The 18,962-nt window shown below is 37.7% G+C and overlaps 1 protein-coding gene across 2 annotated transcripts in view; it reads right to left on the reverse strand.

Moving 5' to 3' along the window:
- The window catches only part of LOC107318292 (uncharacterized), a 163,425-nt gene that overhangs the window by 51,978 nt on the left and 92,485 nt on the right, over positions 1-18,962 (reverse strand). The window contains exons 11-14 of one of the 2 annotated variants that reach the window (XM_085513561.1): positions 16,532-16,648; positions 12,246-12,399; positions 10,382-10,520; positions 3,728-3,823 (exon numbers count right to left, since the gene is read on the reverse strand). In XM_085513561.1, coding sequence (XP_085369687.1) covers positions 10,400-10,520; positions 12,246-12,399; positions 16,532-16,648 — 392 coding nt within the window. In that variant the 3' untranslated portion in view covers positions 3,728-3,823; positions 10,382-10,399. Of the gene's footprint in view, positions 1-3,727; positions 3,824-9,678; positions 9,773-10,381; positions 10,521-12,245; positions 12,400-16,531; positions 16,649-18,962 lie in introns of those variants that run through there. The other variant, XR_014933551.1, reaches the window with a different exon arrangement.

Raw genomic sequence — 18,962 nt, forward strand, 5'->3', positions numbered from 1 at the left:
GATCAGCATTTATAATCAGTCACTTCTGAGACTACCTGAAGGAATGGAAGGAGAGGACTTGGCAGGTACACAAAGTACACATAAGCACTGAAGAATTGGTCCTCATAATTTTGATGTGAAATAGATGATAATACCACCAGGTCCCAGGCAAAGATACAATGTTCTAAACTAAAAGTTCAGCTAGAGCTTTGGTCCTAGGAGATAATTATAAAGCTATCTGACCTAACAGACCCAACCTAATGAAATGAGTACAGCTGAACTGAGGAGAAAAGAAAAATATACAGTTAGATTCAAAACAGGGTTCCTGATCTGTGACTGATATTCAGATTCCTGAGAAAACAGACACGTCATTATCAAAGGCTTTTTCACTAATAGATGTTTGCAACCAAGCAGAGTACTGAAGCAGGAATGGACAAATTCTGATCCCCTTTACACATGTCTACAAATCTGGACACACTTCAGTAAAAACTGGAGTGATTGTACCCAGGCTATCTATTTAAGCTCCTATAGACATTAACCAAGCATTTCATCATTACTTTTATTTATCAGTCTAATGTCCAAATACACATCCTTACCTTTGTGAGGATCACACGTTTGGGCAATACTTCATCAACTTGACTAATCAGTGGAAATCTGTCCCCTCTATTAATAATAATATTCCATTATTTGGAATAGAATGCTCTTGAAGGGAGATCTAAGATTACTGAAGAACTTGTGGGTTTATATCTTTCATATGTTAAATCTGTTTTATATTAGCCCTGGGTCCAGAGTAAGCTTGAAGTAGGAAAATCCAGCCATGGGAAGCGTGGCTTGGTGAGTTTTCTAGTATTATGAGTCTGCCTTCCCAATCAGCTGCAGGAACATACTGCTGAGAAATGGTGATAGGGCTTGCAGATCCACAGCCCAGCAATTCCTGGCATCCATAAGCAGCCCAAAGAGCCTGTTCACAGATGACACACCATAAATCCTGACGCTGTATCTCACTCTCCCTTATTTACAGATACATATATTCTTAAACAAGGGCTGCTTTAGCAAGCAAGAGCAGGGTACAGTATTTAATGTGCAAATTCAGTTCAGCAGAACTCCAACTAAAGCATGTAAGCCCCAAGGGCTTTTCTCTCAAACAGTGCTCCTAAGTTCTCCACAGAAGGAAACTTGCTGAACTACATCTTTCTGAACTTTAAAGAAAGTCCTGGTTCTAAGCTGAATGTTGGGAGTAAATGAATGAGTAACTTCACTGAAAGCAGGTAGAGAATCCAGACAACGCAGTCATTACAAGAAAATGTTCCTACCTTTTATTTTAAACTCTTTTGTTATAGGAACATTATCCATCTCAGATACTTTATTCTCAGCAGCAATCCTTAGACTGGCCTTTGAGGACTCTCTTAAATAACATCTACTATGGACGTATAAAGGAAACGGACCAGAACAATCAAATCCGAGGTTTACTTTTTAAACATAATTCTAGCCTCTCATTCCCAGACCACTCCTCACAATCTCCTTCACCCTCTTCCCAAGCCAGTTTTATGCCTGTCTTTTTCTCCCTGGATGTTTCCTTCACAGCAGGCAGAGAGGTACCACTTTCAAGCAACTCCTGCTGTGCATCAGTTGCTCCCATGTAGGCTATTTCTTGAGGCTCCTTTGCATGGCTTAGCCTACCCAGATGTAAAAAACATTCATTCCTGTCATAGTTGCTTTAGCCTTAATAATTTCCATGCTTCTGTGACATTTAGTAGTTGGCCACAGTGAAAACTCATTTTGTTGGAAGGTGACATGCTGCCTATCCTGAATCATTTCAGATTCAGTCCTGAATTCTGAATGGGATCTTGTGTTTTAAGATATATTCTTTCCATGGGAACTAATGAATCTTTTCAAATTGCCTCATGTAATGTATCACAAGGTGCCTTAGTTTTTTCAAGGAATCTCCAGGAAGTCACACCCTTCCCATTCTGGTATAACAAAGCCTTGATGGACTGACTTATACAGTGTTTACACATTTGAATTTGGACTAGATGTTCAAATTGAAAACTCACTAAACCTTTTGGCTCTGGTAAATAAATAAGTGAAAAGAAAAAAGAAGCATCCCAGGTCTTTTGAAACCTTTACTTGTTGCTACATACTTCTGCAAACAACTCGGTAGAACTGCAGGTGAGGAAAGCAATGAAGTTCAGTGAATGTCTTAACAGATATGAGGGTGTTTTGTAGTTTACCACATACCCTAGATCCTCCCTACAGACCCATTTCATTTCAGTTACTTTAAGCCAGCATTATTTTTCATCTTTGCTGCATTCAGCTCCTCATCTTTTCTGGATGTGCAACTCACATACTTTCCTTCTTTTGCTTAGGAAGAAATAAACCTATTTTTTTTAATAGAATCTTGGAATAAAATCTGGGACAGCAGTGAGATAGGAGAGGGTTAGAAGTGGATACAACTTGAATCTGTAAAAGGTCTACACAGTCACACATTCTTGACTTGATTGTGCAGCAGAGGACTGTATATCAGGACTGGCAACAGAAGGTGGCTGAGTTCTCTCAGGTTCTACATAGGAATAATGCATAGGATGGGGTTCCTAACAAACAGGCCTATCAACAGCGCAAAACACATCCTTGTTTCTGCAAGACACAACTGCACTGTTGCCTTTGACCTTGATGCAATCGATATTTTGTATTTGAAGTGGCATTTGTCAACATCATTTAGCTTATTTTATTTCCTATATCACAATAACTCTTAATTCTATGGAGATGCTTCTCCGACCCTATCCCACTTAGATGTCACTTGCTTAATTATGTAAATAGTTAGCAATATTGTTAACTACTTGTACAGGTTGTATCATAAACTATTTGCAGGTAGACTGGTCTTTCTTTGGCCTTCACAGCCATTCTTTCACAGGTGCTAACAATTGTTTTTATCATGAATTTTACATTCCTACCGCATCAGAGTTGGATATTGGCAGTATGGCAGTAAAGGTTGAACCTTCTCACCAACATCCATGTGGGAAAAATGGTGCTCACTGATATTCATCAACACTTGCTGAACATTTATGGAGACCAAACAGCAGATATGAGTGCAGTGTGATGGTTGGCATTGACTGGCAACTGAGATGTGAAAGACAAGCTACGTTCCAGATGACCATGAAGAATTTTATGAGCACAGCATGCAGGCTCTGTTTCATTGCTTGCAGAAATGCACAGCTAGTAGTGCTGACTGTGTTGAAAAATAGTGTTTTGTAGCTGAGAATTTACTCTATCAAATAGTGTTATTGTGCCCTTTGTAGCCATTTTAGTTTCCATGGAAATAAAAAAAAGAGGCATTACTTTCAGAGCAACCTATAATATATTGGGACAACTAAGCCAATGAAAGTAAAAAGTGAACTTTAAGAAAAATTAAAAAATAAAATAAAAATAATAAAAAATAAAATAAATTCATTTCCTGACCAAATATTTGAGAAAACCACTAAAATTTCCTTCCTGTACTAAAAGATTCAAAAGGCAAATAGAACAGAAGTAAACTTTAACAGTACATAATAACACTGAATATCCTGCACTGTCATCACTATTAATGATATCTTCTAATACTGATTTTAAGAAGTCCAAGAAAATTAGCATTATGTATTTATTAGCATATTACTCAAATGATTTATAATTTCAGAAGTGTCTGCAGTACTTTTTTTTCCTTTCAATAGGCAAAAGCATAAAATGACACAAAGTGCTGCTCTTGTTTACTTACACAGGTGGTATAATCTTTTTGTTCTGCCTCCACCAGGTAGATCTCCTTTCTTTCTGCCCTCAGGACTCTTTTTCCCAGTTTCCCGAGTGTGACTGTCTGAGGGGAGGAAACAGGAAAGACATCAGTATCATCAGTTCAAGTTTTGAAAATAGCTTACACTTGCAAATCCTTCCCCCTGCCCCATCCTTTGGAAATATTTTTGGTAAGGTTTCAAAAATAAGACATTACAAGATCAAGGACTAAGGGATAATTCACTCTTTCACTTCTAAATTTTTTTTTACCAGGACTGGATGCAGAGTTGTTAAACCAATTTCAATTAGTTAGGCCTGGCTATATACTGGAGAGTCTATGCTTACATATCCTTTTTTTTTTTTTTTTTTTTTTTTTTTTTACACCAGTACTTCTTTTGGACTCTTAGATAAAGGAGTATAAAGTGGGCATTCTCCACTTGATGCAATTTCACTATACAGTGATTCCCATCAATGTATAATTAAAAGTGGATTTCCTTTTCCCTGTTTGGCTGAGATGGGGGAGGGTCCGCATAAACCTGGTTGATGTGAAGTGAACAAAGAGAACTTTCATGAGTTCTCCTGCAAACAGTCTATCAGTTACAATTCCTAGTGTTCACACTGCTGCACTGTTCAAAAGGAGCTCTAAAAAAAAAGTCAAGCAGGGGGTCCAAGAAAAATTCAACCCGCATGCCAACTAAGGGAAAGAAAGAGAAGGCAGGAAAAAAAACCTAGCTTTTGTTGTAAAAAGAACTAATGAAGCTGCTCTTAGAACTGTCCATGGTGACACAACAAGCCTGTGCACCCACACACATTGTGAGAATGCCAGTCACCCACAGTAATGAGAAAAGGAAACACTGTGGGCAAAGGAAATATATGAATACACTGCTTTTATGGTTTAACTGTGGGGAATCACAACGCTGGCCCACAGTATCTTGTGCCAACTGCCAAAAGTGGTAAAGTAATACATAAGGTTGTCTACTTATATTTTTCTTACCGACAAGATGGACTGGTGGGGGGTAAAATCCCATTATCATTATAAATTGCTAATTAAATAATTATCAATTAGATGGGCAGACAGAACTCATTCCAATGAATTCCTTGGAGGGCTTTCAGTAAAGAAAAACAGTAATTTTGATTATTTTTTTTATCCATACTTCCTGCCTAGGGGCTCTAAATAGAGATGATATATGGCGTATCCCATGTTAGACTTTCAAACAGTATATCCCACGTTAGAGCTCAGGGACAAACACTGAACTTTGGAGCATATGTAGATCTTCTTTCAGTTTTTCAGATAAATGGCCTTAATTTCATGACATTAATTAGAAACCCTGGGTTATTTCCTAAGGAATAAAATAATATTTTCCAGACTTCAATGTGGCTTTGAGAAATCACTATTTTTTTTTTCTTCCAAGCAACTGATAATATTTTCTAATGTCATTTCATTTGTTTTTCCTTTCTTTTTATAATCTAGAAATTTCTTTGAAATAAAAACATCAAAATATTTAATATAGATAAAAATACAGATGTTAAGTGTGGTTTAACATCATACAAGGAGTATTTTTAAGGAAATTTATTCTTTTCACCAACATCAGAACCAGTGCAAAATTCAACAATATGCCCTTAGGTTTTAGCTGTCAATTTTTCAGATCAGACCCTTGGGAAAAAATACTGTTGTCACAGTACAGAGCAACAGAAATGATCCTGTCCTGTGCCCCTTACTCATGTGAGTAATTTTCCCTGAGGTTGGGGGTCCTGCTAGCTTTAATAAAACTTACTCAGCTATAATTACTCACATTCACACAGGCCAGTTACATCCACACTTTTCTTGTCCTAAGTAAGTTTTCTAAGACAGTTAAAAACTATGAACGAAGTGCAACTCCTATTAGGAAAAAAAAGCAAAAAAGTAAAAAGCAAAGAAATAAAAGCTTCAGTTGGCTGTAACGGAATATTCTCTAAGAACAGAAGTTCTGTAGTCTGAAGAGTCACACTAATGTTTGGGACATCATTTTCATTGCTGGCAAACAGCAACAAAAAAAGTAAGGAACGGAAATAGTAACAAGAAAGATGGACTTTTAATTCCAAAGCCATGAACATTTAAATATGAATGGGGCTTGCTGCAATCCTCTATCTTTTGTCAGGAAATATGAAGCTCTGGAACTCCTTTTGTTGCCTTCTTTGTTAAATGTATGAGGCTGAAAGAAGTTAGATGCCTTGTTTCATTTTCAAGACCCATCACATTCAGGGTCTCAAATAGCGATAAATACATGAAAATGCTGAAAGGTTGATAAAAGGAGAAAAGTTTGTTTTCCAGACTCATCCATCACTGGATGACATAGCAGGGATAATCATCATTAAAAACAAACAGCAAGTTTAGATTTTTCACATTTAGAAAGGGAAAATTAGTTATAGTAAGATATTTGTGAACACTGCTATGAAATACAGTTGACAATATAAATATCTTTTCCTTCAATTTTGACATTTTTCTCTATCAGTTTCTGGGAGATCACAGAATCCTTAGGGAAGCTCCTCAAGGTGACGTCCTCTAATGTGATTTACTTTGAGGAATACTTAATAGAGAAAGGTGCCTACTACATTTTGTTATTGAGTTTTGTTCATGGTTCAGGATTGATCCACTTGAGTCTTTCAGCAGGGAGTAGTTTTCCAGTGTGGCACAGCATGACTCCAAATCAATAAGGTTAATAGATGTGGTGGCCACACAGTCAGAGGTGATGTGCCTGGCATTTTCTGTGCCAATGAAGAAAATTTCTGATGACGAGATGTCATTTTTGTGCCGGCAGTAATGTCACCCTGATTACCTAGAGCACAGAGCCAGTTAGTAAGTTAGCAAGACTGTAAATGGCCCATTAATCTGAATTATCTTTACAGCAACTGTTTGAAAAAATTTTCCTTGCATCCAGATTACCAGCCTCCCTGTTATTCATGAAATGCCATCAGCACACGTGCGGTAAAAAAAGGTATTGCTGTGGAAAAGGGGCTGAATGGAAATGGCTGGTCTGGAAGTCCAATGTATATTTTTAAACTCTTAAAACATATGATAAAACCTGCAAAACACCAGTCATCAAACAAACAAACTTGCAAGTCATTTTAGAAATTAAATAGATTATATAAGACAAAGAAAAAAATATGATTCTGTGAAAGCACTGAAAAAAATGTTATAACAATGATGTAATAGCCAAATCTACTGATGTAAAAGAGTCCCGTCTTTCTGCAGCTCTAATTTTCTCCAACTTTTTAAAATACACAAACTGTTAACAGCGCCTTCCAGAGCACTAAAGGGTACATGTTCCCAAATGGCTTGTGCTGTGAACAAAGTGCTGGACTGGACTGAAAAGAGAAATCTGTCTAATATTCCAATATCTAAATGTCAGGAAGTTCAGAGTGCCACTGAAAGATGAACTGAATGGACTACAGTTTATGGAGACTTAAGTTAACAAATGGCATTAAGGGAGAATTTCCATAATTGAATCATTAACTCAGATGAAATATTGATTTCCTCCCTGATATTAGTGTACCATCACTTGTTAGACTTGTACACACTCAAAGAGCACTTGGTGCTGTGTCTACCAGCAGCAATAATGATTTTTATTATGATAATACTGTCAAGAACTATAAAGCACAGAAAACAGCGAGGTATGTGCATACCATACCAGCTCTGCTCCCGAGATATCACATTTAAAACTTTGAAGAAAAATTATAGTATGAGTGCATGGAAGGTCTGTGCAGATAGACTGGGTAAAGTGATGGTTTGCATTACAAGATTCATTCCTTACTCCCTTCTTTCCTCTACTGATACTTCTTGATAACTGGTATGGAGTGAGCTGCCTTGACAGTGCTTCTAAATAGTTCTTTTACCTGAAGAATGGAATTCTATTGCAACTTATATCAATAAATCAAATAACAGCAGAAGTTAGGATTTTTTTTGGTTGTTCTTACTGTTGTCCAATTGAAGTTGTGTGTACACTATGGAAGGAGTACAACAGATTCAATGAGTATCTTATTTCTATTCCAGTATGCTCATTAAACGTGTCAAATATTTGAACAAATTAAGTTGAAACTGAGGAAGGACTGAAAGAGGCAAGATTAAAAATAATAATAATATTTTAAAAAAGATCCTCTTTAATTGAGTTTTAAACAGATAGTATTGATAATTAATCCTTCCTTTTGGCAGCACAATGAAGTTGATGATGATGCTACACGTAGAATTTAGACCTCAAATTAAGAATGAAAGTTGGTTAAATATTTGACTATAACTGTATTCTTGGTGAAAGACTGTAAAATATCACATAGTACCCACAAGCTGATCACAGAGCTTGAAAATAGCTTGAACAAGTAAGGTTTGCTCTTTTTGGTACAGTTTTCCAGATCTATGTTTAAAGAATCTGTCCACTCAGCACTAAAATGGAGAGGCGTTATATTTTAGGGGAACGTTTAAAGAAGTGTTATTTTCTATCTCAGTCTTTCAGCAGGAAAGCAGTTCTTTTGCCAGTTAAACATTCAAAAATCATGTCTCATTTGAATAAATTAACATACTTTGTGACAAAAAAAATTAATTCCAAGGAAGGAACAATAAATAGGAAAGCAATTTAAATTGTGTATTTTACAGGGGAGGAAAAAAATAAAGAAAACCCAACATTATCATGCATATGACAGCTCAGCTAATTTGATGGGCTTTGATGTTAATTTAGGGTTTACTTTAATTTCAAAACATATTTTTTCACTTAATAAGGGAAACAAAAGAAACTTTCAACCAGTTTGTTATCTGGGAATGTTTTGGCTTCTCAAATGTGAGAACATGATTGTTTTTATTTCCAGGAGGAGATAATAACACTGAAGCAATAAAAAAGAGTCAAGGCAGCTTGCACAGCACAGGAAGTTCACAGCCAGAGACTTAATTTCCCACACAATGTACTGTGCAATGGGCCCATTAACATAGATGAATAGGCTCTTTAAAGGTTTTTTTTTCCAGATATGCAGCTGCCGCTGAATGGTGCTATGTTAATAAGGTACTCACATGCCTATTCTTCAGGTACTCTGGCATTCTCTACCTAGGTAATCTCCATATTGGAAAGGCTATTAGGGGTTGTATCTCCTACCACACCTTCAATTATTTTAACACCTGCACTGATAATCCAGGCAAGGTAAAATGGTAGGGGGCCGGGGGTCTAAGTCCATCCTCTTCCCCCTACAAAGTTACATCTCAGGGGGAGGGGCTGAGGAAGGGGGGGCCGTCGGGGGGGGGGGTGGAGAAAAAAGTAAAGTCACTTTTATTACACATCAGTGGGAACATTCTGAAAAAGCTTTCATGCCTAGGAAATTGTTATTTCTTCAAACAACTGACAGCCTGCAGAGGAAACTCTAATGGAAATCCAGCTCATGCATTGTTATGCATGGCCCTCATGTAGATACATGGGGGTGGATTAAGTTAGCTTCCAAAGGGTCTATTGTGTGCAGCATTAATTTGCAGTGCTCTTGATATTTGAGTTTGAAGGTTTTACAACTTTTGTGTTTACTTAGATGCACTATATCCTAGGTTTGTTTATTTCCTTCCACAATCTCTTATTACCCTGTAAATGTTACATTTATCTTTATTAACTTTCAGTATGTTGCTGTAAGTCACAAAGAAGGAAATAATTACAGCCTCCTTCGTTTTAAGGGCTTTTTTCTTTTTTCTTTCCTGGTCACTTCTGAGTTATCCATCTGTTAAAACACAGGCCTTCTTTGTAAAGCCAGCGAACTAAAAGTGTAAAAATGGTGCCATTTATTATTATATAATTATTAAATCAAAGATATATAATTATATTTCTCATGTCATAAATGTACAGATAAATTAACAGATCAATATAATCTTCAAAACAATCAAGAGTCTGCCACCAGTCCAACTATCTCTTATTACACAGATATGAAAAAAAATGTCCTTACCAAATCATCATGAGCACAGTCTCTCTACTATATCCTCAGAATCCTTTACAAAGTTGTTTATTTTCATATACGACTCTTCATCTCCCAGTATTTAGATAGAAAATAAAAATAAGACTTTCCCAATGCTAACTTAACCTGTGCTGTTGTTTTCCTATATAGATCCATACACGCCATAGACAGGCATTTTTGTAAACTCAACTTTCCAGTGAGATTTAAATTTAGAAGATCCTAATGGCTTTTTATTTGAACTTGTCAGAGATGTCTAGAAGTGTTAGTTTTTCAGCACTGAACTAAGAACTCAAAGAAACTAGTACATTCAAAAGAAGCCATGATCCTAATCTGAACTAAAGGGCTCAACTGAATAAAAATACCTTATGCTCGAGTAACTCAAGTTATGTGCGACTCCTCTCTTCCCCTCCCCCTTTATATGGAAGTCAGCCAGTTAGATGTTTCTGTACTTTAATAATGCAAAAGAACTTTGTGCAAAAACAGTAAGTGCTCGACTTACAGTAATTATGGTCTGAGCCATATCAGGTGCATAGTTTTCAAAAAACCCTCTAACCCAAAACTAGCAATGGGGAAGATCCCTTTAAACCACAGAAAGTTTTGAATTCAGGTCTTGATGCTACATAACGGATTAAGAGAAAAGAAATTACTCTTAAGGGTCACAACAGCAGAACAGTTGCCTGGAAGTTCTACTCACTTCTTAGTCTGAGGGTCTCTATTTGGGACCAGTCTCTGAGTGAGGAGAAGTGCAGACCAAACGACAGGAGCCACTGACCTCAGCTGCTGAAGTAAAGATCTTAATCCAACTTTTAGAGCTCGGGGTCTTTCCCAGTGTCCTAGGAAATGATAACAGCGGGAACAGAAAGAACTGCATTTCTGAGAGCTGTTTGAAGTACCGTGGTACTACTGTCATTATATAAAACAATAGCACAGCTTCTTCTGGAACACGTTAAAAGTATGTGAAACCCTGTCTGGTTTAGGGAATATAGATCTAGTGCTTCTGTTCTCCTTGTTGTGTAACGCAAGGACAAGCAGTGATAACAAAGAGATGCAAATTCAAAACCAATCAAAGGAAAGCCTTTTTTTTTTTTTTTTTTTTTTTCCCCTCCTCATTTTGGATAATAAGGCTGTTGATAGGCAATATCATAATATTTCACCAAAGTCAAATTAAATCCAACAAATTACAAAGAGAAATCAGATATTTGTATAATACGAGAATCTCCAAAATCACTATAGTTAACTTGAATTACTGCTGAATAAGAAGGGACCTGCAGTTAAGATGTAAGTCCTCACCTGGTATAACAAGATCCTGTCTTCAGCAGAATCCTCAGATCCTAGTTGCTGCCTGAGATACGGTGCTATGATATCTAAATTACTGGCCTGGTACAGTATGACAATTCATACTTTGCTGCATTCCCACAATATCCCTCACCTTTAATTATCAGTGATTCACAGGTCTTCTTTATTTTTCTTTATTTATTTTTTTAATCAAAGTTGCAAGAAACACAAGAAAACAGGAGGATTTTTGGTTGGGTTTTAAATGATGGATAATTCTAAGTTGTTTTTTTTTTTTAATTTTCCTTCCAAAAACAAGTGAACATTACAAAGCCTGACTTGCTATCATAAAAGCAGGTAAAGCTCTTCCAGTCAGAGCGTCCACAGAAAACTTCTATACTGAAGACTTCCCATAAGTTATCAAAGGCTGTATTATGGAGATTTAAAACACTCTTCTCCACCCAGCAACACTCATCTCTCTTCATTAAAAGGAAGAGCAGGTGCCAGGAGCAACCACTGCAATCAGGCAGAGATTGCAGGCTTTTCTTTCTTTCTTTTGCAACTGTGAAAACATTTTTGATCCTTGTTCTCTTTTCTAGAATGGCAGATATCATTCCATAGGTCTACTGACAATAATGTCTTCACAGGCACATAAGGCTGCCTCCTATCTGTATATTTTTGGAACATTAACATTTACTGTGTTTATGTATTTCTCTATCAGAGCTGCTGCTTATTTAATACACGAGGTAGGAACTTATTGCACATTAATTCTGTGCAGTTTTTTTTAAAACTTTCCCATATTCCACAAGAGGAGCCTTATACAAAGAGTACATTATGCACCTGAACTGGACTCCTATATTTCCTGTCTGTGCCTTTTTAAAGCAATCATTCCAAGACAGACGTGATCTGAAATGTGGTGATAAATGTTCAGCATATTAAAGGATTCTGATTTGTCCTTGGTTTCATAGTGTGCATGGTACTTACATTGCCTAGGTCTCCCTCAACTCTTTGCCAGCCCAGTAAGGGTAATCTATTCCAGCATTCACAGTGACTCATGCACTCAGCATCATGGGAAGGTGTAGCTCAGACCACACTAATCCTCTCACCAAAATCTTCCAAGAAGGTGGTCATGGAGGTGTCTGTGCCTGCACTTTCCCACCTCTCTGGACCCAATCAAGAATGGGCAAAATGAGAAGCAATCACATTTTGTGTGTTCTTTAAAGACAAGAAACAGCCTATCTCATAATCTCCTTTGGCTCATACAATATTGAATGCTTAATAAATACCTGGAATTAGTCACAACAGGGATGAGATGAAACTCAGCAGTTTCCCATTCAGACAAAAAGCCGGCTACAAAATCTTCAAAGTTGGTTACTTTTCCAAGGTCTCTGAATGTGAAGAGTTGACAGGTATCCAGCAAAACACAAGTGGTTGGAGGAACTGCGTGTCGGAATAGAATGAAGATAAATTAGTGTTGACCATCTGCATCACTGAGATAGTAAAGGACACATTTTAAATCTAAGGAATAGTCATTTGGAGGTTTGTGAATAAAATAAATACAATTACAGGCACTCTCTAGAAAATAGGAGCCATTGGAAAGGAGCTGGCCAGGAGGAAAAAAAGCTTTAATAAGAGAAGCATTATAAGAAAAAAATAAGCACAAAGGAAGCAGAGAAAATAAGGTATCAAAATAGAGAAAACAGAAAAGAGTAAATATTTGCACAAAGTTTTTGGAGCAGTGTGCATAGGTGACACTGATGAGAACAAGGTGCAGAAAGAGGATGCCTATCATCTCATTTGGAGAACGATATTACTCTATTAAGAGAGAGGAAAACCTATTTTCTTTACACTGATGTGAAATATAAAAAAGTAAGTAATCCTCTGCCTCTGATTACCCCCTTCTGTGTTCATACTGCTGAGGTGCACAAGCACCCTGTTAACCAGGATATACTTGTCAGGCTGACCTGTTCAACACAAGCCTCTTCTGGGTGCATCCTGTTGCTACCTCACAAACCTTCAAGATGAAACTGTTCAGAATTTCACCAAAACAGAAAAAGTGGAGAATAACAGAGACAACAGCCAATGCAACAGGAGGACCCCAATGAGGATGTTAGGCTGCCATATCTGCTGCTTTGCTAGGAGTCTGGATATTGCAGCTCAAACATGGAAGGGACAGGTTCATTTTTTTGTGCTCTGTAGACCTGAGCATAACTAGCATACATGAGGCTGAACTGCAGTTCCGTCTTCTCCATCTTCATAACAATGAGCTCTGCAACTCAGCTTGTTACTAGTCAGGTGGGAAGGACACAGGATTTCTGAATTCTTGCCAGTGGCTAAAGAATGAATGGCATACCCATTTCTTTCCTGGTGCACCACACAACCCTCCTCTGTTCATAAACCTGGGCTGCTACAAGGCTCCCACTGTACTGCACAGGACTGATAAATCATCCCAATTTTAGATTATTTATTGATTGTTTAATAAATAAATAAATAAACCCCAAACATTTTGTGCACATTCTAATGGACAAAAGATGCAGCTCAGGCTCTGCCTTGAAGCACCTGTACAATTCAGGATGTATATTAGAGTAAATCTGATCAGTCACTGCTCATTTCTACACCCTAACACATTAGTGTCAAAATAGGGCTGGGCTTGTCCCAGGCAAGTTAGCTTAAAATGAATACTAATTTCCATATGACTGTGCTACATATGATGGAATATAGGCTGCAGTTAGCCTTAGCTTCTAGTTTTACCTGACGCAGCAAAGGCTCCTGTTAAGAGACAGTCTGATCCACTTTAATATGTTACATGGGCAAGATTCATACAAAGTCTTTGTATAAAGAGAGGAAGATATAACTCATTTTCTTGCCTACTGAAGAGTACTTCAATAACTAGATTTCTTGGGGCCGAATGAAAATTACAGGATCATGGATATTTCACTCTATCCTTTTGTAAACACAGACTGACAAATTAACAGGAGAAGGAACAGAGTGATCCCAGCAGTCCTTAACATCAGGGTCTGTATGTCCATCACTGCACTGCTCCTTGAGGCAGCTCTTCACTGCAGACTCCAAAGGGATGTGGCTCAGAAACAACCAGCCCTGTTGCCGAGCACAGTGATTTTTTTACAGCTTGTTCAAACCATCACAGAAGCAGGGGCAAAGCCTGAAGGGAGCAGAGGTAATCACTTTTACGTTAAATATCTGGAAAAGATGTTGGCTATGGGCAGGAAGAAGGGACATGGGGGGAAGGAGGAGATGCAAGAAATGACAGTGGAAGAAAAAGCCACTGAAAAGTAATCAAGCACCTCATAGGTCAAGGTGTGACATTGCAGCAACACTGGACACAAGTCTAAGAAGGGAGGAGGAACACACATCTACATCTTGCACATATTGTTCTAACGTGCTCTTTTGCTTTTGTCTTTTTTTTTTTTTTTCCCTGTTGCTTTTTTCATGCTGTCTGCAAAGTTTTGCAAAAGACTTCCACTGCCAAAGCCAACCAATGCAACTGGGTGTTGAGATGGTGCTTCTTATCTACAGACCTTTTGTTTTCTATTTTGTTCTTCTGAGATGGGATGCTAAGGAAGTAAGGTTCCCATCTAATTGCAGAAATGACAAGTGAATCAGTTATTTTGCTTAAAAAAAAAATCCACCTCATTTTCATATTTCCATATTTAATTTCTGCACTTGCATGTACGTTTCTGTTATCTTTCAGCCACATGTTGCTATTTGTCTCTGTAGAGGAGGATTTCTTTCTTTTCTTTTTTTGACTGTGGGCGATGCGAAGCCTGACTTGCATGTAAAAGATCCACAGGGAAAAAAACAAATGAAAAACAACCCTCTAGTCCTCACTGCGATACAGAGAGCTGGCATGCCGCATGCTTTGTGGGAGTACTCCACACTCTCTACTATCTCAGGTAGCATGACACATATGCCCAGCTCCCAGCACCTACACATCAACATCAGTGCTCAGTGCAGTGTCCCAGAGAAAATCAACAGGCATGGGTGAGAAAGGGATTGAAAAAAAATGAACCACTGGTAGTTCCAAAAGTCAGTCATATTTGGTTAACAAAACACTGCTTTAACACTTGTCCAGCCACTATACAACTTTCACAGAGCACAAACAGATGAAACTTGGGTAGAAGGAGTGTTTTGAGATTTATGAAACTATTTCAGACTATCTGATTGCAGATAGACTGTTGTTTATGTTAGTCACCCTTCAGCCATCCAACTTGCAATGAGAATCAAGCTCCTAAGATATTTGCCTGTTTTTGAAAAGGTTACGTGAAGTCAAAAGCAGGCAGCCAAGACTCCTTGTTCAGTCAGCATTAGTGAGGCAGCTCACTGCTGTGATACATCTTAACTCAGCTGCAGCAGCACTTGGACAGACAGTATTTCTGCTGTTCTTACTGGCAGACAAGGTTTCAGACAGACTCTGGTTATGATTTAGTCTTGGTCTGCAAACTCTAAGCCCTTCTGCAGCCAACACAGGGACTGCCCTCAACACAAGAGAGAGCAACTGCAATCAATTTTCTGTTTGAACAACATTTGGGTTGTCATTTTATCAGTGGAGCACGGCCACTCACATTCTGCTCTGATTTGCTCCCAGAATATAAACACATTGTCCATATAAAATATATGCACTGCCTTTGCCCTGCAAGTTTCTCTTCCTCAGAGGGGACGCTCCATCTAGCTCAATGCTGTCTCTGGTGCCATCACGGGGCTGCCAATCCCACCAGTATTCCTTTTCCCTCAGTTTTTTTTCTCTCTATATTTACAAACCTTCCCCCCGTGGCACCCAGACACCATCCAGATCACCCATCTCAGTTCTCAGTGTTCATGGAGTCACTCACCTTTACACATACTCGCCTCCTCTCCATCACTGTGTATCAGTGAACTTTCTTTCACTGATTTTGTCAGCACAAGCTTTGACAGAGCACTGGATAGTCTTATTGCATCAGAATTCAGTCTATGCCATATTAAACTACAGTACTGACTGCGTTCATTAAGGTGTACAATATGTATAAGTAACACAAATTTATCATCACGTAGAAAAGCGTACTGTCATAAAGCTATTTTGTGGCTGATAAAGACATACTCCATTCATCCCATTAAATATGACAGATTTTCTGCTCCAAATACCCTCCATGGAGCTAGAAGCTTTCTGTCAATTCAGTGTGATTGGGAAGGGTCACGTGACATTAGCTCACAACATGATTTACCTTAATAAATACAATTACTTTCCTAAAATGTGTCACCTATCTTCTGCCCACCTAACATCAGCTGGAAAACCTCTTGCTTGTGCCACCATGACCAGCAGACATCAAAACAATTCAGTGTCATGTCGTTCAATGTCTTACGGCATGACCCCATTGAGACATTTGTGACAGAATATGACAATCCGGAAATATCACCCTAAACACTTAAGACATGTCTGCAAGCTTTTTGGCTACCATACAATGTTATGACACTCCACACAGGCATATAATTATTCCATTCTCCTCTGTGCAGGGATAGGTCTTCAGTTTTTCGTAGTTTTATGATGAGGTTTGGTTGTGGCAGAGCTGTGCCTTACCTGGCATTTCTTTGAGCAGAGGGATGTGGAAGCTCAGGACATGATGGGATGAAAACCAGTCATCACTCAGGAGAATATCTTCTATTTTTGCAGTCAGTGAAGCCCAAGAAGACAGTGCTATGAGAAAATGAGACACAGTAGTTACAACACAAGGAGCAAAGAAACTGGTTATCCAGGTAGAAAAATAAAGAACCTGACAGAAAAGATACAGAATATGGATGTTAACATCTTTAGTTGCAGGTTTATAACTTGAATTTTTTCCAGAGTGGCAGTGTTATGTACAAAGAAACAGATTCCATTTGGTCAATTTAGTTTCACAGGACTTCATTGTTCATAATTGATAAAGACTGTGCTACCTTACACTGGAACTGCCAAATTTTGAACTTAAATATTACACGTAAAAGAGACATGAAAGTGAGTCTTTGGAGAAGTATTTGAAAAAATAGGGAAAAATTAATAGCTTTCATGCAGTTTCTTCAGCTTATGAATCCACCTCCAATTAGTTTTGAGTTTCCCTTATAAAAATTAAATATTCTAGAGTTACTAGATGACTATTTCTATTAAATATAATCATTAACCGAAAGAGAAAAGTGATTTTTTTCCCCCAAACCTGGGACTTTAAAGGTTTAACAAGTCCATTTACATGAAAACCCTGAAATTTGGCCAAAGATTACGCACTTTTTTCCTGCACTTTCTTCACATTCTATGGAAAACGTAGCACTTTCTTTCTGGAGCAGTTAACATAAAAGATCTCGCTTAAGAGAAGCTTTTCTTCTGCAAAAGATTATCTGCTTTCAAAGTTATAAGTTTGACAATCGAGTGGTCTAATTGATTGAACATTTACAAATACTTCATAATTAAATTTGTGCCAAACTATGTGAAAAAGATTAATGTTCCGCTTCCCCAAACTGTTTCTCCCTCATGATTTTTTTTGTGTGTGTGCATGTGTGAACTGAATCTTTGGGAACTCCTTCCAGTTGATGCACCATTGAGGTGGTTGAACACATTGCATTATGGCAGTCTGTCACATCAGTGTTTCATCCTGAGATACAGGACCTGACACACTGGGAAAGAAAGTTAGGCAGTCCAAAATCCAGAGAGTCATGTTTCTTTTGAAACTCAAAAACAGAATTTCATCTACTTACCTCTGATGGTACCAAGAAAAAAAGAGGTTTAAGTAATAATATTATAACTTTAAACATTAAAAGAAAGTTCATGTAAACAATAAGGTCTTACTGGTTCTGAATGCTGTTGGAAGTAACCAATGCTCTGTAAAAAACAGTCTATTTTCATGAACCACTCTAAGTAGTTATGGTAGGACAATACAGGGGATAGAGTCTGAGTGACTGGCAAACAAGATGCAGCACCACAATACTTCTATGCAATAACATCCTGAATAAAATTAGTTCTAATGCTTTCACTAGCACATGAACTCTTACCTAATGCCTTGGTATTGATGGAAATTTTGCCTCCAGACAACCTTTCTCAGACAGTGTTTCATTAAACTGGCACTTGATCTAGTAGATGAAAATCTGTAGTAGTTTTGGGGTTCTAATTTGTATTATCAGAGGAAGAACTGCAAGTTCATTGAAATACAAAGCTGAACTTCTGGAGTTGTGCAGAATGTTCCTACTGTTAATTTTAACCAGAATGTGCAGTGTACCTTTGTGGCAATTTTATCATGCACACAAAAATTAATAGTCAAGATTACAAACAAGAGTGTTTCGAAGTTGTAGTGCTAGAGGGTTAGGAACAGGACCTGGAAATTCTATTTTTTTAGCTTTAATCAGCATACAATAATGTGTATGAGTAATTAATATGGAAACAAGGGTGAAGATAGATTGCCACAGTTTGGAGGAAAGAGTGCCATCTGGACAATATTGCCAGCTCAAGATTATTTGCAAGTCTGTTATTTAGTTTTTGTTTTCAACAACAGAGGATATACAGAGGATATTAAGTCTAACAACAAAAAGCCAGTGTTCATAAACCCTGATATCAAAACGATGCTTGAGAAAACCAGACACCAGCTTTTATATAAGCACTGAACTTTGATGTTTTTATTATTTAAAGCTTTTTCCAAAATCAAAGTTGTGATTTTAAGCACTTGTGTTAAAAGCAGCATTTGTTGAAAATTCTAAAATTTGCTCTACTTTGGCAAGCTTTTGTAGAGCTTTTGTGCAAGGAATGAGGAGTAAAATCTCCAGTGGATTCTCTTATTTGAATGCTCTATGGCATCCTAGATCCAAGTCTCACGTCAGATGCTTTGTCTCCTTCCTCAGTATTATCACTAAATGACTCTTCCTTACTGGCAACATTTCTCTTGTGATAAAATACTGCTTCTTATAATGTCCATTGCATATTTCCTGATTTTATACTAAGTGTACAAGGTCTCAGAGTGCCCTCTCAGATTTACACAGCTATAGCAAGCAAC

This window comes from Coturnix japonica, chromosome 12 (assembly GCF_054131305.1).
Source record: "Coturnix japonica strain WE chromosome 12, WE-NBRP24, whole genome shotgun sequence".
NCBI classification, from domain to species: Eukaryota; Metazoa; Chordata; class Aves; order Galliformes; family Phasianidae; genus Coturnix; species Coturnix japonica.